General features: G+C 47.9%; 1 protein-coding gene across 3 annotated transcripts in view; it reads left to right on the forward strand.

Moving 5' to 3' along the window:
• The first annotated feature begins 7,769 nt into the window (after positions 1-7,769).
• The window catches only part of ZC3H12D (zinc finger CCCH-type containing 12D), a 30,436-nt gene continuing 15,636 nt past the window's right edge, over positions 7,770-22,569 (forward strand). The window contains exons 1-2 of one of the 3 annotated variants that reach the window (XM_064486591.1): positions 7,770-7,993; positions 16,055-16,426. In XM_064486591.1, the coding sequence (XP_064342661.1) occupies positions 16,122-16,426 (305 nt within the window). In that variant the 5' untranslated portion in view covers positions 7,770-7,993; positions 16,055-16,121. Of the gene's footprint in view, positions 7,994-15,851; positions 16,427-22,569 lie in introns of those variants that run through there. The other 2 variants (XM_064486590.1, XM_031456522.2) reach the window with 2 other exon arrangements.

The raw sequence follows: 22,569 nt of genomic DNA on the forward strand, positions 1-22,569 counted from the left end.
TGGAAGAGTGATGCTTTGTTGTTGTGAATTTACAAGACCACAACGGCTTCTGGTTTCTGAAAAAGAGAAAAGCTTTCTTTAGTTTTGTTTCCTCCAGGCAGCTTGGTCTGGTGGAGAGAGCTTGGGATTCCGAATCAGAAAATGAGTCAAGAGCAAAGACAATGACATTCTCCAGGTCCGTCCATGTTGCTGAAAACCTGGAGAATGTCATTCTAGGTGAAATAAGCCAGAAAGAGAAAGAAAAAACACCATATGATATTACTTATGGGTGGCATCTAAAACAAACAAACGAACAAACTTATTTACAAAACAGAAACAGACGCACAAACATAGAAAACAAACATGGTTACCGGCGTGGGGGAAGGGGTTGGAAGGGATAAATTGGGAGTCTGAGATTTGCAGATACTAACTACTATATGTAAAAATAGATAAACAACAAGTTCATACTGTATAGCACAGGGAACTATATTCAATATCTTGTAGTAACTTATGGTTAAAAAGAATATGAAAATGAATATATGTATGTTCCTATATGACTGAAGTTTTGTGCTGCACACCAGAAATTGACACTCCATTGTAAAATGACTAGAGCAAAGGCAAGAGGTAGAGAGCGAACAATATGGTGGTCTGACCAGAGCAGAGGACTGTGAAGGGCGGTGAGAAAGGGAAGGGAGATTAGGAAGGGGAGGCACCGAATGCAGAACTGAGAAGCTTGGATTTGATTTGCCCACAGTGGAAAATTAGAACATATTGCTAAGAAAGGAGGTGACATTAGGACAGTCGAGAAAAGTTATCTGGGAATTGTGTATAGTCACTCAAGGGTTGTCACCAAACTCCTCAGATGGCACCATGCACGATTCATTTGATATCTACTGACACATGGATCCCAATCCAGATTTACATCAAAATAGGCTTCCTGGAGGAGACATATAAGCTGACACCTCCTGCATTTGATATCCAAGCTGGTGCAGTGCTGGAACTGGGATTAGGCAATAAATAAAAATGTAAAAAGTCACACTATCTTAGTGACCTAATCACTCATTAGGCATTATGGAAAATCAATCAGATCTCTTTGGGATGGCGGCCGAGGGGCATGCTTCTAGTAAAACTTTGATAAGGTGTAGGGTTGAATGGAGACCCCCTGGTTGACGGGGGCTCACTTTGTGCTGCGTTGGTGGGATGTGCAGCAGAGGGCTGTCCTGAGGACATGCACATTGTCAGGTTCGTGTCTGCACATCTGCACGCAGGACAGTGCCTCACCTCGAGTAGGAAACCAGCCCCACAAATTCTGTGGTCTCAGCAGACAGCAGTAACATATTTTTAACTTTATCATAAGTGATGTTTCACTATTATGTTGATAATTATCTACTACTCATTCTCTGAAAATAAACCAAAGACACATGTTCGTGGCCTTTCCCCCTGGTATACGCTTATGGGAAAGATTGTGACGGGCCTCCCCGTAAAACCTGCTTGATCTCCAGGTTTGTCTCAGCTGTCTTCTCGCCGCACACCCCCCTGCAGTTGTGGGCACAGGCAGTGCTGTGTTGAGTGCAGGCAGCTGCTCCCTGGCCGGCCAACCAGCCCTTGGGCCCAAGGACTCACTCTCCAGCTCCTTCCTGTCTTCTCACTGTGTATGGTAGGCGTGCACTTAGCTGAGTGAATGGTTACCATGTCTGAGAGCTCTGAGGATGGTGTTTTAGGGGTTGGAGGCGGGGAGATTACTTTCACAGGGCTGCCATTACAAATGACCACAAACTGGCCTAAAACAACAGAAGTTGATTCTCACCGTTCTGGAGGCTAGAAGTCCAATATCAATGTGTCGGCAGGGCCCTGCTCCCTCTGAAGGCTCTAGGGAAGAATCTTACCTTGCCTCTTCCTAGCATAGAGTCGTGGTCCTTGGCTTATAGCTGCATCACTTCAGTCTCTGCTTCTCTACACCTGGCCTTCTGCCCTGTGGCTCTTCTGCATCTCTGTATCCAAACCTCCCTCTCTTTTCTCTTATAAAGATGCTAATCATTGGATGTAGGGCCCACCCTAATCCAGTATGGCAGTGTCTTATCTTGATTACATCTGCAGACAACCTACTTCCAAATAAAGTCAGATTCACACACAGTGGAGGTTAGGACTTTGACATATCCTTTTAGGGGGCACAGTTCAATCCACTGCAAGAGGTGGGGTGTTTGTAAAGTTCAAGAAAAGCCTCCACAGCACTTTGGCCAGAGGCCAGCAAGGAAGCTGTGGAGAGAATGCCCAGGGGAGCCTGAGAACCCCAGTTTCTAGATGTAGAGTGTGTTGCAAGTGTTCAAATGTGACCACCTACAATCCGCTGTCATTAGCCCAGGAGTAAGGCTTTACCTTAACTCATTCTTTGCCCTTAACTTGGGTTCCTCTACCTGTTTCCCTTAGACCTCCCTCCTTTTGACATGTAGTCTCTCTTCCTAGCAATGGCTGGAGCGTTAGACCATCTCATACCTCCCTAGGGGCTTTTTGTGAGGGAACCACAGTCTCCAGAAAAGGTGGGTTCCCCAGAGTCAGCTTTAATCCAAAGGAGCTGAGTGGTTGCAGCAGCTTAAGGGAGATTTTTCCAAAACGCCAACTTTATTTTGATTACATAGATACAATCTCACAATTTAAGTGGAGAATGTCTCCAGTACCAAACACAAAGGCATTTGAGTCCTCAGTCAGCTACTCAGACACTAAACAACAGGGCCAGGAATTCGGTGACCAAGCTTGGAAAGAGAATAGAGTCAGGTGGAGAGCACCCTGGAAAAATCATCACTTTCCTTACCGTTGGTTGATAAGAAGGTCTGAGATGCTTCCACGGTTAGGTGACATCTGGAATGCCAGGCCCTTGCCTTGATTAGAACCAGTTTCTGAACCTCGATCACCCTGAGACACCCGGTTTTCCCAGCCTGCTGGCTGCTTCATGATGGCCCAGAAATAAAAATCACAACAAAGCTACCTGTGTGTGGAAGACGTATTAATGATTCAGTTAATTGTATTTTTAAAATGAAAAAGCTTCCTAAAAAAAAAAAGCTTGTTAAATTTTTCCTGAGCTGAATTGTTCCCCCTTGAGCCTAAGTCTCAGCCACAGGGAGCAGGTCAGGCTTCTTGTGTCTCTGAGCCTCTGCCTAGATTTCCCTCCATCAGGAATGTCCCAGGGATCCCAGACTTCTCCTGGAACACTCCTATCCCTTCAAAGTCACCAAACCACCTTTTCCTCTGCAAGGCCTCCTCTGCCCCCTCACAGTAGTTCTTGTCCAGTAGTTCTGAATCAGTGGCAATTTTGCCTTCAGGGGACACTTGACGATGTCTGGGAACATGTTTACTTGTCTGATCGTGGAGGGTTGTGTTACTGGTGTCTAGTGGGTAGAGGCCCACTGAATACCCTCTGCTGCACGGGACAGCCCCCCGCCCCCCCCCCCCCCCCCGCTGAGGTGGCTTTAGTCCAAGTCTGCTTCACTCGAACACGTACAGTGTGACTGCAGCTCTGTGTTTACAATCATGTCACTCAGGGACGGACACTCTTTAGTTGGTGCTTATGTTCTCAGCCCAGTGTACAGTGTGAAATGAAACTGAAATGAGTTTAAATGAGTCTTTATCGCCTTGATCCCTGCAGTTATTTATGGTAACATCTCAGGTGGCATGCAAAGAAACTGAGACATAGATTTTATTTCATAAACTAAAATGGTTTTAAATGCACAATTGTTTTAAATTAGATCATTGGGCCAAGCCAGTAACAACTGCAGTTAGACGACTGGCTAAGCAACAGAGCAAAGCCAGCTGCTTCCCATGTGCTGCTGTGGGTACCGTGGCAGACACGTTCCTGCTGGTGACCGAGACGGTTGTTCTACAAGTCTCTGTCACCTTCTGACAGTTTTGCAGTGTTCCCTGGGTGCTAGACTTTGCCATAATGAGTTCCAGCAATCCTATCTGCATTAAAGTTTGTGCTTATAATAAAAACAGCAAACTGTGGAGCGTTTACTATATATGCTGGGGGTGGAGTGGGGGAAGGTATAGCTAAGCATGCACGAGGTCCTGGTTCAATCCCCAGTACCTCCTCCAAATATAAATAAATAAGCCCAATTACCTGCCCCCACCAAGAAGGAAAAAGAGAAAAAACATTAAAAATATATATGCCAAGCACTGTTATAAGCAGTCCACATGCATCAATTAAATTCCCAGGATATCCTTATAAGATAGATGTGATTATTATTCCCATTTTACATATGATGAAATGGAGACAAGGGGAGGTTAAATAATTTGCTCAAGGTCACACAGCTAATCACATCAGGGCAGCCTGACTCCGAGATCATGACACCAAGCCGCCTATCCTAACAAGTATACCATTCATTAAAAAAAAAAAAAGATCATGATAAAAGGTCTGATTACAAAAAATAGAAACTTACAACTTTAGAGACAGTATAGGAAATAATCTTTACAGTCTCAGGATAGGGAAGGATTTCTTAAACAAGATTCCAAAAGCACAAATGATGAAGGAAAAAACAGTAGTTTTGATGACATAGAAGTGAAAACAGCTGCAGCTGCAAAACACTGTAAACGAAGCTGAAAGGCAAGCATTTGACCGGGAGCTGGAAGTCCCGGCACATACGGAAGATAAAGCATGAAGAACAGATGAAGGTTAATACCAATTAATAAAAAGTCTACGTGGCAGGAAAATGAACAATAGGGGGAAAAAAGAAAATTGTACGCCCCAGAAACATATGAAAAGATCCTCAAGTTCAACAGTAATCAGGGAAATTAAAGTTAAAAAAAAATCACCCTGAGAAACGATACACCATTTCTCACACATCAAGCTGGAAAAAAGCAAAAAGTCTCACACTCGCAAATGTCGGTGGAGAGACAGAGAAACAAGAACTCCCACGCGCTGCGGGCGGAGGAGTCACGGGCAGGGGCTGGGCGTCCCCAGCAGGGCCGAGCCTTTGCGTGTCCTGGCCCTGCCAGTGCCTACACTCTGCTGGCGCTCGGAGAACACGGATTATACAGTAGGAGACCGTTCCCGGTGCTCCCTGATGCTGTGGACAGAGCCGGGGGAGCCAAACCAGCAGTCCTGCCTCGGTCTGTCCTCGGGCTTCCAGGGTCCAGGAACCACGGAAACAACCCACATCATCTGCCCACACGTTCGTGTGTTCCTCCCCGGGGAGGGTCTGTACCCCGCATTTAGGACCCACTGTCTCAACACCTCCAGCTGCTTCCTGAAAGCACAGACCTCTGTCTCTCACCGCAAGGGCCAGAGTGGAGAAAAATAGCCTGAGGGCAGACTGAATGCCAGGCTTAGAGCAGAAGAGGGAAGTGTGCCAGGCCTGCTGTCTCGCCCTTCTCCAAGCCTAACAGCTTTTAGGGGCAAGTAGATGTGGGCCCAGTTGCCACCGCTGGTGGGAGGCTGCTGTCCTCGGTCTCTCGAACGGAGAGTCCGGTTTGGGGTCAGTGATCAAGTAACTAAAACTGTAACCTCCGGCAGATCTTATTTCTTGTTCCCTTTGGGGAGAAATAGCCTAAACAGTGGTTCAAAACTTTCAGCTTCTTAGAGTCATGTAAGCGAAGTCTTTTTAGCTGTAGAGAAATCAAGATGAGGTTTCTCTAAATCAGATACTGGAAAGGCACCATATGGTGGTTCTTTTCTTATGGAGACAGCTGAGGAACAATTTTTCTGGTCTACAAAATGTCTCCAAGATTTCAGACACAGAATTCTGGGGTCTCTGCCAAGTACTTACTTGTCTGATAGTTGAGCAGATTCAAACAACTTTTCTGCAAAACAACTTGCTGCTTCCACTGTGGGGCCTGTCCTGTGCAGAGTGCTGTTCACCTGGCGCTGAACACAGATCAGCGTTCTTAAGTCCCCTTGCCCAAGTTCATCTTTTATTGAGTGCACAGCATGGTGGCACTTGGCAGTCTCTGCAGAGAAGTCCCTCCTTGATTGTTTGCTATCCTATACATAAAAATCCCATGACTCAGTGTCTGGTATTTGGAGGAGATTGTCCAAGGAGCCCCTTGGCAGTATGTGGCTGTCGCTTTATTCCACTAGACAGTTAGACAGTCAGAGAACAAGGCTCCTGGACAGTGTTAGCTCATTTCCGCATAGAAGCCCTTCCCTGAGTTGAAACGACTCAGCTTTTTATGAAGGCCTCTGATGAAGGATGGGCATTTGAACCCTCTACACCTTCTGTAGGACTTGAGCAGAAGGTATTGTCTGATACGTTATTCCATATAAGGACTTAGACTTCTCCTAAAATTTAATCCCAGGAAAATATTGATTTCTCTTGAAAACCATGCATGTTTTACTAGGGATTTAGGAGCTGAGAGGCCACGGGTGACCGTGCATGATGGAGCCTGGTGGCTCTGGGTTTCAATCCCGACTCAATTACTTACTGAGTGAACTTGGGCAGTTTAATTACCTTTCCCCAGCCCCAATTACCTCATCTCAAAAATGGGAATAATATTTCCTGTGCCAGAGAGCTGTTGTGGGCACCAGGACACTCTGATGGGAGGTCACCAAATACCGGGAGGGGCTGAACGAATGGCGGTTGGTATTAGAAAATCCCTGGTGCCAGAAAATTTGAAGCTGGGATTACTGCTCCAAGGAAGCGACTGTTTTAATCCAGGTTCTAGCAAAACATTCTTTTTTTCTCTGATGTTTTCTGATTGCACTTTTAATTTGTATTTCCACAACCCCCTGCTCTCTGTGCTTTAATATTCCAGACTGCCTCCGATCGTCTGTGGGATACGATACGAAATAAAGAAAGAAGAGCAGCAAACACCAGTAACTGGTGACTGTCCTGTTTCCTCAGCACCAACTCCGAGGCTCGAAACCCAGCGTGTCCAGCTATGACTGTGTGTCCTTGGACAAGTCACTTTAGAGACATAGTCATTTGCTGGAGAGTGGGCTGCTATGTGGTTTGTGTTCTTTCCTCTTATTCTGACCCCTGATGGGCATCCCCCAGTGCAGGAAATGACCATAGAATGCAGTGTCTGTGGCTCTCTGTGGTCTCTGGAGAACTGTGATCACTGGGTCTGGGTCAGGCTCCACCTGCTACAGTGAGAGGGAAGCGGCTGCCCACCCCAGGCAGGGGTGCAGAGAGAAGCCCAGGGTCACATGACCCCTGACAGAGGCCAGTGCTCTGGTCCTCCAGCCCGAAGAACTGTGCGACCTGCTTGGGACCCTTGTAATGGCAGGGACATGCTCATGCTCCTGGGGAGTGTGTCTCCGCGGCCGGGTCTGTCGTCCCCCTGTCCTGCCCACCTTGGCTCCTGCACACTGTAGGGTGCTTTTTTTTTAATTTTATTTTTTATTCAAGTGTAGTTGATTTGCAGTGTTAGTTTCAGGTGTACAGTGAAGTGATTCAGTTATACATATATCTATCTATTCTTTCTCACATTCTTTTCATAGCTCATTACAAGAAATTGAATATACTTTCCTGTGCTTTACAGTAGGTCCTCGTTGTTCATCTATTGTGTATGCAATAGCATGTGTCTGCTACTCCAAACTCCTAATGCAGTTTTGTTTATATGGCTGTCAGCACCCACCCTCCTAAGGAGAATCTAGGATCAGATGCTCTTCTCAGCTGGTGGCAGAAGCGGGAACTTGTAACGGACGTGCCCACGCCTGGAGAGCTCATGCTCTTCTTCACTTTGTGGTCTCCTGGCTCCCGTGCGGCCAGCCTGTGTCCTCACTGAGTGCATTTTGCATGTGGTTGTTGAACTTTGATTCGGTGACTCATACTGAGGCGCAGGCTTCAGGCTCCCTCCCTCATTTGATTGCTTTCTTCCTTTCCATTTTTTTTTTTTTAAACACAAAGCAAAACTACCTTTGCAGCTGAATGTGACTCTGGCGAAAGGAAGTGGAGCTTTGGCCCAAAGTGGCTCCCCGGGACACCTGGCTGGCTGGGAGGACAGCGTGTGACAGCTGCTGGGGGCTTGGCCAGCTGCGGGGAGCAGGGTGTCCGCGGCAAGGGCCCCACGACACACCCGGCTGGTGAGTGCTGTCCCCTGGCACAAAATGCTGTCAGACTTGGGTCCAGGGGTGGGAGGAGAGAGGCAAAGCAGATGAGGAGGGGATGGATGGAGGGCAGTTCTTGGATGAGTAGGTATCCTGAGCAATCCCACCTCCCACACCTTACATTACTTTGAGGGCTCAGAGAGAAAAAGGGCTTTTGAGCAAGAGGGCTTTTGCAGGAGAAAGAGTAATCAGAGGAAACTCTTCAGTTTAAGTAAAAACTCCTGCTGTGGTCTTAGAAGCTGTTTTAATTTTATGAAAATCAGAAGGAATAAAACTCTCAGGCCCACTTGAAACCTGTCTCCATGCTCTTGAAAGCATCTTCTAGACTAGAAATTGTTTTGTGGGTGTCTCGTTTCCTGGCAGATCAGGAACATTTGGCAGCAGCCCCAGACACCATCTCTTCTAGGGGATGGGTCTGTGGGCTTCGAGGAGGCCTATGAGGACGTTGAAATAAGTCTTCATCTGATGGCAATGAATATAATGTTGGCTAATTCCTTTGGCTAATTCCTTGGAGGTCGCCCTGACCCCCAAGATTATGACCTCCTCTCCAGGGCCAGATGTTGTCAAGCCACGAGTGCCAACACCCGACAGTGAATAGGTTGAGAGTGGCATAGAGTAGAGGGTTTTGTTTTAAACTTTGCTTCAAAGTTGCCCTGTGGTATTGACCAGGGTGTAAATACTTGAGTGTACCCCCGAAGTAACCTATGGCAGTTCAGCAGAGCAGGGGACCAGTTCCCGGGAGAAAACAAAGGCTGGGCCAGTGCACGGATGCTCATAGCAACATTATTCACAACAGCCAAAAGGTGGCAGCAATGCAAGGGTCCATGGAAGGGTGAATGGATAAACACAATGGGGCATATACACACAATGGAGTATTATTCAGCCTTAAAAAGGAAGGAAATTCTGTCACATGTATCAACATGAATGAACCTTGAAGACATATGTGAAGTGAGATAAGCCAGTCACAGAAGAACAAATACTGTGAGTCCACTTACATGAGGTACCTAGAGCAGGCAAATTCACGAACACACGAAGTAGAACTGTGGCTACCAGGGGCTGAGGGAGGTGGGGTGGGGAGTCTGATGGCGACAGAGTTTCGTTTTGGGAAGATGAAAATGCTCTGGAGATGGATGGTGGTAACGGTTGTTTAATGCTCCTGAACAGCACCCTTAAGAACAGTTAAAAATGGTAAATTTTATGTTATGAGTATTTTGCCACAATTTAAAAAAATTATAATTCCCTTAGAAGAAAAAAAAAAAAGGCCAGGCCAAAACCACAAATCTCATGGGCTGAAGTCTTTGCTTCGCTGTGACTTCCTCAAACTCTGACAACTCCCCTGAGAGCCTCTAGGTCTGAGCTGAACCAGAAAACTTGTGCATGACCCTTCGAACTTTCTCCTCACCATGGTGGGCAACTTCTGGTGGCTGGATGGGGTCGATTTCTCCAGAGCTGACAGAGACTTGGGGGTCAGAGCCGTGTGCTGAGTGCACTCGTTCCAGGGCTGGTGCGAGCTGGCCCTGCTCTGTGACCCCTGAGCGGCCCTGGACAGCACCCTCTGTGGGGAATTATCACCCTTGGGGGTCTAGTCTCTCCCATCCATTAGCTGTGGGCTCCTGGGTGGCTAAACCTCTCTTTCCCTCAGTTTCCTCACCTGCTGCATGAGTAGGGAGGTAGCCCTTTCCACGTCCCAGGGACTTGGGACTTCTGAAGACGATGTACGAGGAGGCACCTTCTAACTATGAAACCAAGTGCCCGTGGGAGCTGCTGGTTCTCCACGGCTCCGACCCCTCTCATTGTCTCATTCTTCTGTTTCTCTTTTATTTTCTTCCTCAAGGGCTCTTCCAGCCAGAGGTTACAGACTTTTGGCCCTTCCCCCCAGATTGGCTGACTCTAGATCTGATGTGACCCCATCTTTCCACCTGTGAGGTACTCCCCCCCAACTCCTCCCTTCCTCTCCTGCTGCTCTGTCGGGCCCCGAGCCCGCCTCCACAGCCTGGACGGCAGAGCACAGGCCAACGTGGCATGCTGACCACTGTAAGAGCTCAGGAGACTTGGAAAGACTTTGAAAGTGTTACTAAATCATCTGTACTGTTTGTGACTTCCAGTCAAGATTGAGGAAGAAAACCAAAATGAAATTGTTCATACTTTCAGGTCTTAAAAATAGAAAGGAAAAAGTAGCTGCCCGCAGTGTTGCAGCTCGTAGACTGTCACGGCTGAAGGGGGTGGGGGGTTGTGAACTGAGACTCCCACCCCAGTGTTCTCCCTTATTTAGAAATTTTAAACAGAAACCAAGTTATTTTAAAGTCTCAAGGGGGGAAAAAAGCCTCTGAAGTAGGTGAATTCTTTCAGTTAATTCTGTCCCACGCATCAATTTTCAAGTCTCCTCGGAAAAGGCACTCTGTTGGAACTTGAGGGTTCTCAGGAGAGCTGCCAAGCGTGGGGCCTCACTCCCACTCCCCCACCCCAGGTAAAAGCCCCAAGTGCTTTCATTTTGAAAAGGTTCATGTTTCTGTCATACCAGAATACATAGCTGCAAACCAAATGAACTCTCCTTGTAGCTCTAACTTGGTGACCAAAGAGAAGTCACCTGACCCAGTTATATTTTCCATTTCTGCAAAGACAAGGTGTCGCCTCTGTCTTGAACACAACTCAAAGCAACACATTATTTGCGGCATCTCCTTACGGTCAATCTCTGACATTTACTAGCTGTGTAGCCTTTGCTCTGTGCCACTCTGAGCTTCAGTTTCTTCATCTGTGAGAAGGGAATACTTTCATCTCCCCCTTCTACCCGCCTGAGGTAATGGGAAGTTCAAGTCTCTGCATGCAAGTGACATGGAAACGATGAAAAACAACATGAAGACTAACGTTTATGTTCATGTTGCCTGTACTGTCTCTCTTCTCTTTCCTTCTGTCTCATTTTTGCCCCCTGCCCTTTCCTTTCTCCCACCCCTCCTCTCAAGCTTCCCTTCTTTCTCTTTCTTCCAAACCAAAATAAGAGCTACAGTGCATGCATAAGCAGGGAAGGTGGCGGTGGGAATAGCAGGGACCATCAGGATTGGGAGGGCTTCTCGGAGGATGTGACAGTGGGGTTAGGCCTGAGGGAGGAGGAGCAGGTGCTCTGCAGAGGGAACCCTGAAGGAAGGCCTGAGGGCCCAGGAGACCAGGGTCTTTCAGGGACAGGGAGCAACCTCTGGAGTGAGGCTGGCCTGCCAGATGGATGAGTGTCCCCTTCCTCTACAGAGCCTGGGCCAAAGCTAGATGCCCACCCAAGGGAACAACCGTTCTGAGAGAAAAGGACTGGTCACCAGTCAGGGAGGAGAAAGCGAGGCTGGACTAGAGACGTGTGGCCAGCTGGAGTGGAGTGGGGGTCAGGCGGGCTATGAGGGGCCCTGCCTCTCATGCTGAGGGTTTTGACATCTACTCTGTGTAGGATGGAGGGACATTGATGTTTGGGAAGACACGGAGGTCTTGGGTCAGTGGCCCAACTTGACCAAGGTTGTTGTGAGTGGGAGTTTGGCGGGCAGCCCACCTGGGAGCGGGCGCCCCGTGGAGGGGACGTGGCCCTTCTCTGATGGGGAAGTCCAGCTCGTCCTTGGTTGTCCAGCTCTGTGAGGCCTCCCTGACCTTTCTTTTCCCCTCCGAGGAAGAGAAGTCATCCTTGCCTGAGCTGTGAAAGCACATTTTTCTAATTTGCTCATCATCGTGATATCTGGCTCATTGTTCACACTTTCTGTCTGTTTTCCTGAATAGCTTGTGAACAAAATGAAACTGGACTGAGTTATTATTTTGTCTTTTTAGAACTGGGCCCCAGCACAGTGCCTGCTGCCTAGAAGGTGATCAGTGTCTGTCACATGAATGAATGAATGACGAATGAAGGAAGGGACAGACTCGGGCATGGGTGGTGTGAGTGTAAAGAGACCATGGTTACAGAAAATGTCCAGGAAGTAGTATTAATGACTAACTGCATGTAGACGCGAGGGAAAGGGACAAGTCAAAGTGACTGAGATTTCTTCTTTGGGCTCTGGGGGATGCCATTTGATGAGATGGGAACCCAAGAAAAAATATTTGAGGGGGGAAGATAATTTCAGCTTTAGACATTTATTAAAGAAAAAGCTATTAACCCCCTCGGATACACTAGGCACTATGCCAGGTGCTGATGATTCTGGTGCAAAGAGGTCAGAGAGCCAGTCACAGTTTGAAAACTAGATAAATGACAATTTGATGTGTCATAACAGAGGTTTGAGCAAAGTGCCTGGGACATGAGATGCCCAAGCCACTCATCCACTCTGCGGAGTCAGGGAGACCACTGTGAGTGCATTGGAGCTGAAGCCTGACATTTGCCAAACCAAAAAGAGCATTCCATGTAGAGAGGAAATCACATGCAGAAGCACAGTGATGAGAACGTTCTGGAATGCTTGGGGAGCTGGGAGAGACTCAGCGTGGTTCTAGAGAAAGGGCTAGGTGGACCTGTGGTGGGTGGGAGGTGGACAGGGGTCAGCGCTGCCTCCTGACAGCTCAGCCGTTTGCTTAGGAAGTTGGTGTCTTTCTTGTAGTCAGGACGGGGTCAGAGGCTTTCTAAGCAGGAGATGACATGGTCGGCTTGTTCTAGAAATACAGTGCTGGCTACACATGGGGGCTGGGCCAGACGGGACTGAGGAGGGGACCCCCTAAGAGGCCGTTGCTGTGCACTGGGTGTGGGATGAAGAAGGTGGACACTGAGGCTTGGGTGGGGCCGGCGGGCAGTAGGAGACAGGCATAAGAAGGGCTGGGCTGAGGGAGGGAAAGACACCGGGCCTCTGTCCTGGGGCCCTGGGTGACACGTTTATAGGCCACCAACATGGAATCATCTATCTAGAAATACCTATTGAGAAGCTCTAAATTTAAGAAAATATGTTTTGGTTTCAGAACCCTCTTTCACTCTCAAAAACTATTAAGGACCCCAAAGAAATTTTATTTGTGTGGGTTGTATCTATCTATTGCTCTGTATCTTATTAGAATCTGAAATTATGAAATTTTAAAATATTCATTTATTTTAAAATCACAAACCTATTATATTAATATAAATAATGTCTTTTTATGAAAAAAACCCCTCTATTTTCCAGATCCAAAAAAATCTGCAAGAGGACTGGCACTGATTTACGTTTTTGAAAATTTCTTAATATCTGGCTTAATGAAAGACAGATGTCCTCTCATATCTGCTTTCGTATTCAAACTGTTGCAGTATCACAATGAAGTGTAGTCTCTGGAATACTTCATGGTACACTTGTAAGAATCAGAGTGAAAAAAAGCAAATTACATCTTAGCATTAGTATGGAAATGGTTTTTACCCTATAGACTCCCTGAAAGGGTTTTGGGCTCCTCCCTACCCCACCAGGTTTCCAGGGACCCCACCTTGAGAACCACTGAAGTGGACTCAGCAAATGTCTGGTGAGTGACAGCGTTCTGAGTTCTCACGACACTTTATTGAACAGCGTGTGTGGCACTCAGCTTGCAGATTTACAGCTGTGTGCGCCTGGTGCTTTGCAGGAGGTCTGAGCAGGAAGTGAGCTGTGGGCTCGCGGATCTAGGGGCTGGTGGAGGGTGTGAGGTGGAGGGAATGTGGCCTGGGCAGGACCCTGTCATTGAACAAGTCAGCAGAAGCTAAGGAAAGACTGAAAAGGCTTAGGAGGAGATCCAGGCCAAGCTGCACAACCTGAGGGAGAAGAGAGTTTCAAGAAGGAGGTGGCCCCCAATTTTTTGATTTAAAGTCACAAGTAAGGGAGTGGTCCACAGAGTCGTCAGCAGCAGAGAGGTTGCATAAGGCGAGGAATGTGAAGATTCAGTTGGGTGTGGCAGTTAGGAGGTTGCTGGTGATCTGGGCGGCAGCTGTAGCGTTTTAGCCATCAGGGGACTGGGCAGGTGAGGGCTGACAGGTGGTGGCTGCTGCAGAGGCATCTCTGTCCAGGAGGTTGGCTGACAAATGCCCCTGACCTGCCAGCCCCAGGTATTGTGAGTTCTCTTCAAGTTCCAGCACTACGAGGAGAGGCCATGAAAAAAAAAAAGGAGAAAGCCACTCTGGGAACCCAGAAGAGAGATGAGAACATTGCAGAGGATTCCAATAGGAGACTAGGACTGAAGATGAAGAACCTGTAACACTGAGAAGCGGATAGGGTGAATTGACAGATGTGCGTCAGTGTGTGTTGAGCATGAGTTGGAACAGGGAAAAATCAAAGACCATCTAAATTTCCATCATTTGGCATATGACCACTCTTCATTCATTCATTCATTCGACAAATATGCGTTGAGAGTCAGCTGTGCCAGGCACCGTTCTAAATGCTGGGGGTACAGTAGGCAGCAGAACAGATAAACTGTCAGGGAAAGATTTCCAAAATGCATTTTGAATAAGGAAAGCAAATTGCTGGACAATATGTACAATACGATACACATTTACGTAAAAACAACCTCCCTAAAACAATACATGTGTGTACCTTCCAGACCTGCAGGTAAACGCGTAGGACAAGTGCTAGAAGGAGGCAGGAGAGAGGCAGGCGGGACTGGGGCATGTGCAAGGAGACAGCATAGCTTTTTATTCTTTATCTGTCTACATGGTTTCTTTTTTTCACAGTAAATGTATTTTCACGGTAATTTCTATATTTTAAAATGCTTTCTGAAAGATGTAGGTCTTCGTCAGTAGAAAAGAGAGAGGGACCCAGTCTGTTCAGAGTGTTCCTTTTGGCTTAATCGTCTTTTTTTGGCAAACGTCTGTCGCAGTGCAGCCCCCTGCCCCCCACCCTCGCCCCAAAGGTGTAGGTCAGGCAGTGATGTCTGAATGGAAAGGGTCACATTTGGGTTAGGACCTTCCATTTTAGAGGTTCAGTATGATCTGAATTAATCACTAGGGAAAGCCGGGCCAGTGCACAGAGCTGAACTGGGTCAGAGCATCGTGTTCTGGGAATAGAATTCACCAGGGGCATTTTCCCTTGTTTCAGCTGAAGCGCTGTATTCATTTGCTGAAGCTGCCACAATAAAATGCCACAGACTTGGCATTTATATATATATAAATAATGTGTATACATTTATATATATAAATGTGTATGTGTGTGTATATATATAAAATGTGTATACAATTGGTCCTCCATATCCCCAAATTCAATCAATTGTGGATTGAAAATATTTTAAAAAAAATTCCAGAAATTTTCAAAAAGCATAACTTGAATTTGCCACACTGGCAGCTATTTACATGGTCTTACGTTGCATTTACAACTATCTGCAGAGCACTTACATTGTATTAATCTAGAGAGGCTTTAAAGTATACCTGTGGATGTGTGTAGGTTATGTGCAAATACTATGCCATTTTATATGAGACTTGAGCATCCACAGAGTTCGGTATCTGCAGGAGTCCTGGAATCAATCTCCCTGCCTCCCCAGGATGCTGAGGGATGACATATATATAAATGTGTGTGTGTATATATAATTTATTATATTGTATTTATTATTATTATTATTGCTTCACAGTTCTGGTGACTAGATGCCTGAGATTATGGTGTTGGCAGGACTGGTTTCTTCTGAGACCTCTCTCCTTAGCTTGTAGATGGCCTTTCCCCTCGTGTTTTCATATAGTCTTCCCTCCTGTAACCATCTGTGTCCAAATCTCTTCTTATAAGGACACCAGGGCCCACACTACTGATATTCACTTTAACTCAGTCATCTCCTTAATGCCCCGTCTCTGAATACAGTCGCATTCTGAGAGACTGGAGTTAGGGTGTCAACCTACGACTCTGGGGGCTGCGTGGCCCTCTCTGCTGCCCTGGGTGCCTGTGGTCAGTGGTCCCTGAGGGGCTGTGAGTGGGGAGAAGGCTTGGGAGAAGCACTAGTAAAAGCAAGGTGGTTGCCTCTGTGGCTCCTCAACCTCACTGAGCAACTGAAAATCCCCAGGGGGCCAGGCGTCGACATAATTTCCTGACAGATAAGGCGGGGAAGGAGCACACATAATTTGCACGCAGTAAGCCCACAGCCTGGCTGCCCAGAAAGCACCTGATGGATGCCTTTTCTCTCTAGCTCATGCTGTTGGGGCTCCACCAGGAAGAAGCCGGCGGCAGGACCCTCGCCGGGTGGCTGGCCAAGCATGGAGCGCCAGAGCAAGATGGAGTTCTTCCAGAAGCTGGGCTACAGCCGGGAGGACGTGGTCAGAGTGCTGGGCAAGCTGGGCGAGGACGCCCTGGTCAACGACATGCTGCAGGAGCTGATCCAGACGGGCAGCCGCCCCAGCGCCCATGAGGCTGGCGCTGCACCCCTGCTCATCCCCCGGGGCTCCTGTGGGACCCCCACCTCTGCCCAGCGCGGGCTGGGAGTGGACCCAGAAGAGAGGAGCAGAGGCCCAGCCAGTTCCTTGCGACCCATCGTGATCGACGGCAGCAACGTGGCCATGAGGTAGCTTTCTTCATCCGGTAGCCACAGGGTGGGAGAACTGGCCCTCTTCTCGGTGGTTTAGTACAAAGAGCTTGAGGCCAATAGATGGGGCTTGGAATCCCTGTTCCATCCTTCAGCAGCTGTGTGGCCTTATGTAAGTCAGTTAACCTCTCTGACCCTCCCTTTCTCCATCTGTAATGTTGGTCTATAGCATCCCTAGAAAGCAGCTGTAAGAACTGGAGCTGCAGACAATGCCTAGGGCGGTGCCTGACAGAGTAAGTGCTCAACAAATGGCACTGTTAACTCAGAGCCAAGCCCTCTTCTGAGGACGCCAGGAGATAGAGGAGCCAGGGCTGGCCCTTGGTGAAGGTGGCATCTTGTCTGGAGTCCCTCCCTAACCAGCTGCGTGACTCTGGGAAAGCTGAGGTATCTCAAGTTTCCTCTTTCGTGATACAGGCCAAGAGATAGTTCCTTTACTTCCCTCGAGGTTATGAGAATCAGATGGGAAAATGCCTTGAACTGTGTTGGAAGCCCTCTGCCAGGGGTTGTGAGTGGCGCTGGTGGTGTGGTCCCCTAGCTCGGTTCGGGAGGTGTGCCTGTGGCTCTGAGCTGCAGCAGCAGCTGTTACACTGGTGTACTGTCATCTTTGTGTGTCTCGGTGATGAGAGTACCACACCCCACCTCCTTACTGTTCCCGGCCAGGCTAAGTTCAGCTGAGAGAGAATCTGTGGCCTCACCCACACTCCCTGTGGGGCACAAAGGAGGCTTGGACCAAACAAATGCATTATTCTACTATTTGGCTGAGCGACAGCTCAGCAAAGGGCAGAGCCATAGGAAGTCGGTCACTGACAGCTGCTAATCGATGCACTTCCCTTTCCGAAAGCTGAGCCCTGGTGGGAATGGAGAAAAACAGTGTTATTGGCACAGAATGTGTCAACAGGGCATCCTTTGGCTGACAGGTTGAATGGTTTTCCCTGGGGATTTGGGCTCCCTCTGGATTGAGTGCCATAGGACACCAATTTGGAAGAGTTAACTCAAGATGGCCCAGCCTCTGGGGCTGTTCCTATATGCCCTGCTTGGTGTGTAGGACAAGTTATTTCAAGTGTTTGTTCAAGATTTAGCCAGCCACGTCTCCCTGGGCTTCATTATATCAACAGGGAGTAGAGTCCTGTTTTCTCCCTGGGGCTGAGGAGCTGGTCCTCGGGTCTCTGAAGAATCCTCACGCATGCTCCCATGTAGACACCAGATAGGCGAGCCTCTGAAATCCTGCTTAATTTGAAATCTCTGGGGAAGTTAAAGGGATATTTTGGAATCCAGTAAGTTCTGAGGGTCATAGAAAGAAAGTCAGTGGGGCTGTGAGGGATCTGGTCTCTGTCTGGTTTGGACAAGGCAGCTCTCCTTCTGGGCAGCAACAGAAAGATATCAGCTGACATTTAAAGTAAGCTGGTATCGCTTAAGTCGAAGACCTTTCCAGCCCTTAGATGATATAGGCTCTGCGATCCCAGATCAAAAGAGCAGAACGGCTGTAGCGGAAAGAGGCCGCTGCAGGTGCCACAGGAAAGCGCAGGCATTCTGGCTTTGGGGACCAGACATTTTTTAGGAACAGTTACAACAGGGTGGTGGTGGAGGGTTTTCTTTTGATGAAAGTCTCTGTTACTGCTTGGAATTCAAGTTTAAACCACATCCTCTATTTGCACGTGACCATGATGTGTTCTGTGTAAATCCAGTTAGTCCCCTCCTACATTTGTAAACAGTTTAGTCCCTTCATGCTCCATCGGTGTGGGTTACAAATGGGAATCCATCCCTCAGGCTTATTCTGAGGAATGAAATGTGTGTGCACATTACATGTATACACATACACATAGACATCCCCTTTCCTGCCCCATGCATCCCATCAGCCAGGGAAAACAAGAGAAACTGCACAACCACCACCTGATGGGTGGGACTTGATTTGTTCAAAGGCACGTCTGGGAGAGAGTTTGGGTCTGATGTGCAGCTCCAAACCTGATCCTTCTCTTGCAATAACGCCCCTTGTGTCCCCCCGCCAGAGCCTCAACAGGACCCCTGATCCCCAGGCTCTGCCAGGTCCTCGGTTGTGAAGGATAGAGCCCAGTGTGGGGCGCATCCTTAGAGGGAACGGATGGTTGAAACTCAGCGTGTTGTCTAGTTGTTATCTGTTGACCTCAAAAGTCAGTTAACCTCAGAAACATGATTTCTGAAAATTCTCCTTCACTGAGGTTTTGTAGTGTCGCAGACATTGCCATTCTCTGATTTTGAAGATGATGTTGTTTCATGTGCTGTCTGGTCCTGCAAGGAGTGGGGAGGAGCTTAAAAGACAGGTTGGGACGTGTGTCCTTTCTGCCCCGAGCAGGCAAGAGGTGTGTCTTCTGTTGGCAGTAGCATCGTCTAGGGTGCCTGTGGCTGACTTACCGACTGTGCTCTGTCCCCTGGAGCCTGGGGCAGCGTCTGCCGTTGCTCACGGAGAACAACAGCTTGACTCTTCGGCCAGAATCGTCTTTGGGAAGTTGTGTTTCAGTGGATCCTTAAAGACCAAAATCTGTATTAGCTTCTATTGCTGCTGTAACAAATAACCACACAAATATAGTGACTTAAACCAACACAAGTTTATTGTCTTGTAGTTTTGGAGGTCAGAAGTTTGGCATAGGTCTCTCTGGGCTAAAATCAAGGTGTTGGCAGAGCTGTGTTCCCATCTGGAAGCTCTAGAGGATGCTATGTTTTCTTGCTTTCTCCAGCTTCGTGGGGCTGCCTGCATTCCTTGGGTTTTGGCCCCTTCCAGCTTCAAAGCCAGCAATGGCCTGAAATGATATACAAAATGGAGCACAAGGTACATATATGTAGTTTCCTGGGGAGAAGATCTACAGCTTTCAGTAGATACTTAGAGGGTCTGTAATCCCCAAAATGTAAAGAGCCACTGATGTAAAAATGAGCAGTTATAGATAATGTCATGCTTTATGGGAGGCTCTAAGCCACGTGTCCTCTGTTAACACAGAGAATGTTAGAGGGGCCATTAGTCCTTGCCTCTGACTGTCTCAGTGGAGAAAGGAGAGAGGAAGAAGCACAGGGAGGGCCTAGGTGGGCTTGGCCAGTGTCGACATCGACTCTATCAGACTCTGGCCTTGTGCTCTGACCATGCCACTGCTGTAGAAGTTTCCATGGGCTCCTCTCCCAAGGCCTCAAAATGTGTAGCCCATGGCTGTTTATAGTGGCCACACTATACATCTGAGGCTTGGGGTGGCCACGTTCTGGAGGTCAGCAGCAAGGGTCACTGGCCATGTGCTTTTTAAAAGAAGTTGTAATATATTTGTTCGGAACACACAAGAGTTGGCCCGCTTTATGAAACACCTTCTGTTTAAGATATTTAAATAGAACCATACCACCAAACTAAAAAAACCTTCCATCTCCTCATTGTAACCACACAAGGAGTCCATTTGGCTCTCATAAGCAGACCAGTGGCATCACTGATCATTTCCTAGGTAGTGGCTCAACTTCAATGAGATTTCTAAGTTGCATAAAATGGGGACCTGAGAAGCCAGATCATATGCTTTCCCCGTAGGTTTGCCGAATCCCTTGTATTTCATGAAGGAAACCAGGGAGGTCAGAAGCAGAGGACAGAACATGGGGCTTAGAGACTGAAGATCTGCGTTCTGACCTCTAGCCTCAGGCTGCCCAATAGAACTCCCTGTGATGATGGCAAGTTCTTTACTTGCACCGGCCACTTACTACATGGGGCTACCGAGCACTGAAATGTAGCTGGTGTGGCAGAGGAGCTGAATTTCAAATTTTCTTTCTTTTGAATTAACTTGAACTTAAGTGTCAACAGCCACATGTGGTGTCTACATAAGGGACTTACAGCTCTAGCTCCTCAGTTTACCCGCTGCACGACCTCCATGTGAGTCACCTGACCTTTTTGAGCCCTGTTGATACAACTAAGAGATTGGACTAAATAATTATAATCTAAAATGGCTTTTTATCATTAACATTCTAGAATTCAGGGTGATTATTTTATGCATTCAGGAAAGAAATAAATACATTTTTCTTATAAAGGAATTTCTCTTCTGCAGAGATTCCAAGAGAGTAAATAACTTGTCCAAGGTCACAGAGCAGTAAGGGCCAGGTCCTGGATTCAGTGCTCTTTCCAAAGCCCTGTGTTTCCTCCAGCACCATATATCTTTGGGCTGCAATTTCCATGTATTTTTGGTCTCAAGGTGGGAGACCCTGACCCCACAGGTCATTATTCCGGGGTCAGAACCTACCTGTGCTGACCAGAGCCCTCCCCCAGCACCATAAGCCCCAGATGTGCCCGCTGCAGACAGGACACGCTTGGCCCCACTCCTTCATCAGGGTCCCAGGACACCTCTCTTGCTGCTGCCAGCCCGTGAGGAACCCTCAGAAAGTCACATGCGCACTGAATGGTGGCTCTAATTAACCAGCGGCACACAGACTGGTTTCCAGGCACAATTCCAACTCCTTCAAGGGGTGCATACATGCGTGTGTGCATGTGTGTACGTACATGAGAGAGAGAGAGGTGAGCTGAACGCTGGAGTCGCTGTACGCTTAGCCTGAAGAAAAATGTCCAGCAGGTTTTGAAAAGAAGGTAACTTTCATTGAAGCATGTTACCAGCTGTGCCATGGTGTTTGGGAAGAACATTAATTCTCACCGTCAACTCCCACCAGCATTTTCTTGCCTGGCAAACTCACAAATACCCACAAGTACTCACAAGTGTTGTACGCTCTGTAGGCAAATTTAGGAAAGGAGTGACTTGAAGGCCCTTCAGCTTGGGGGAAAACCACCTGATGATTTCACATCCTCTTACCGGCCCCGGCAAGGGTTTCATTTGAATATGTCTTCATTTGGGGTGTACAGGGTTTTTTGTTTGGACTGTTGTTTACCTTTTTAAACTCTTAGCAGAAGCTAGTATATTCTGGAGAAATGAATTGTCAGTGATGAGAGAGCCAGATTCACAGTGGGAGGTCTGCATCAGGCCCTTCTCCACGGGCTACCGTTGCGGGTGCACTTCTGGGCTGTAGGGTCACACCTGCTTCTGAGCCTCTGAATGGACTCTGACTCTGAAAGGACTCTTAGGGTCTACACCCATTTCTCCTTGTATGAGATGAGGGAGCACCCTCTCTCAGAGGTCAACCCCTTTCTTCACCTTGACCTGAGCTGGGAGGGAGAGCTCAGTGAAAGGCCAATAAACTCAAGATCCAGAGTATTTGCATTTTAACCCCAAATAAGAAACAGGGTCGATTAGTATTATGATTTTACATCTCACACCCCAAAGGAATCACAGCTTATTTTTTCCTTCCCACCCACCCCAAAACCACTGTCTCACTCTACATGGGACTGTTTTGTGAGCTGCTAATATCTGCAGAGACTTCTTGGGCAACATTTAATGATGCACTGGTGTCCAGTTAGACTGCCAGTTACTGTAATGGCTACACGCTAATTGTGTTTGCCACACTTGTCATGTAGGCAAAATTTGCCTCAGGTGCCACCCCACTTCCCTTCCTACCTCCCTTTATTCAAAACCTCCCACTCCTGTTTCCTTTACCCAGGGCCAGGCGCTCAGCTTGCTACCTGTTAATAAGCGCTAAGTTCCCTCCCCAGGCTCGAGCATTTTAACAGCTGGTAATCTATGCTCCGAAGGAGCTGCTGTCTGGATCCCAGGGGCAGAGACTGGAGAAGGGCAGGACTAAATGGGAAAAATGGAGATGGGGAGGAAGAGTTGCAGCCCAACAGACTGGGCTCTGAGATCCGCTGTTGGATCAGCGAGCTGGGCACATTGCTTTGCTTTAGTTTTGGATAAAATGGGACTAAGGTCGCTTCCCAAGGGCTCCTTGCGATGATTAAATTAGGCACATGTGCAAAGTCACCAGGTATGCAGGACTTTTTACAAATACTAAAAATGAGATCTAAGAGGCCAGGGTGAGGTCTGCCTCGTTCACTGCTCCCCAGGCCCCCAACACAGAACCTTGCTGACGGAGACGTTCATCGCTCCATGCTGAGTGAACGGGGGAGAAGCATAGGGGACGGGGTCCTTGGGCTTACATACTTCCCTCTGTGTGCGGGATGTGCGCTCCCCAGGTGACCATTGAGCTTTAGTGCCGGACTGGGAGCTCTGCTGGCTCCTAGAGACAGACTG

The sequence above is a fragment of the Camelus dromedarius genome, chromosome 6 (assembly GCF_036321535.1).
Source record: "Camelus dromedarius isolate mCamDro1 chromosome 6, mCamDro1.pat, whole genome shotgun sequence".
Classification (NCBI taxonomy): Eukaryota; Metazoa; Chordata; class Mammalia; order Artiodactyla; family Camelidae; genus Camelus; species Camelus dromedarius.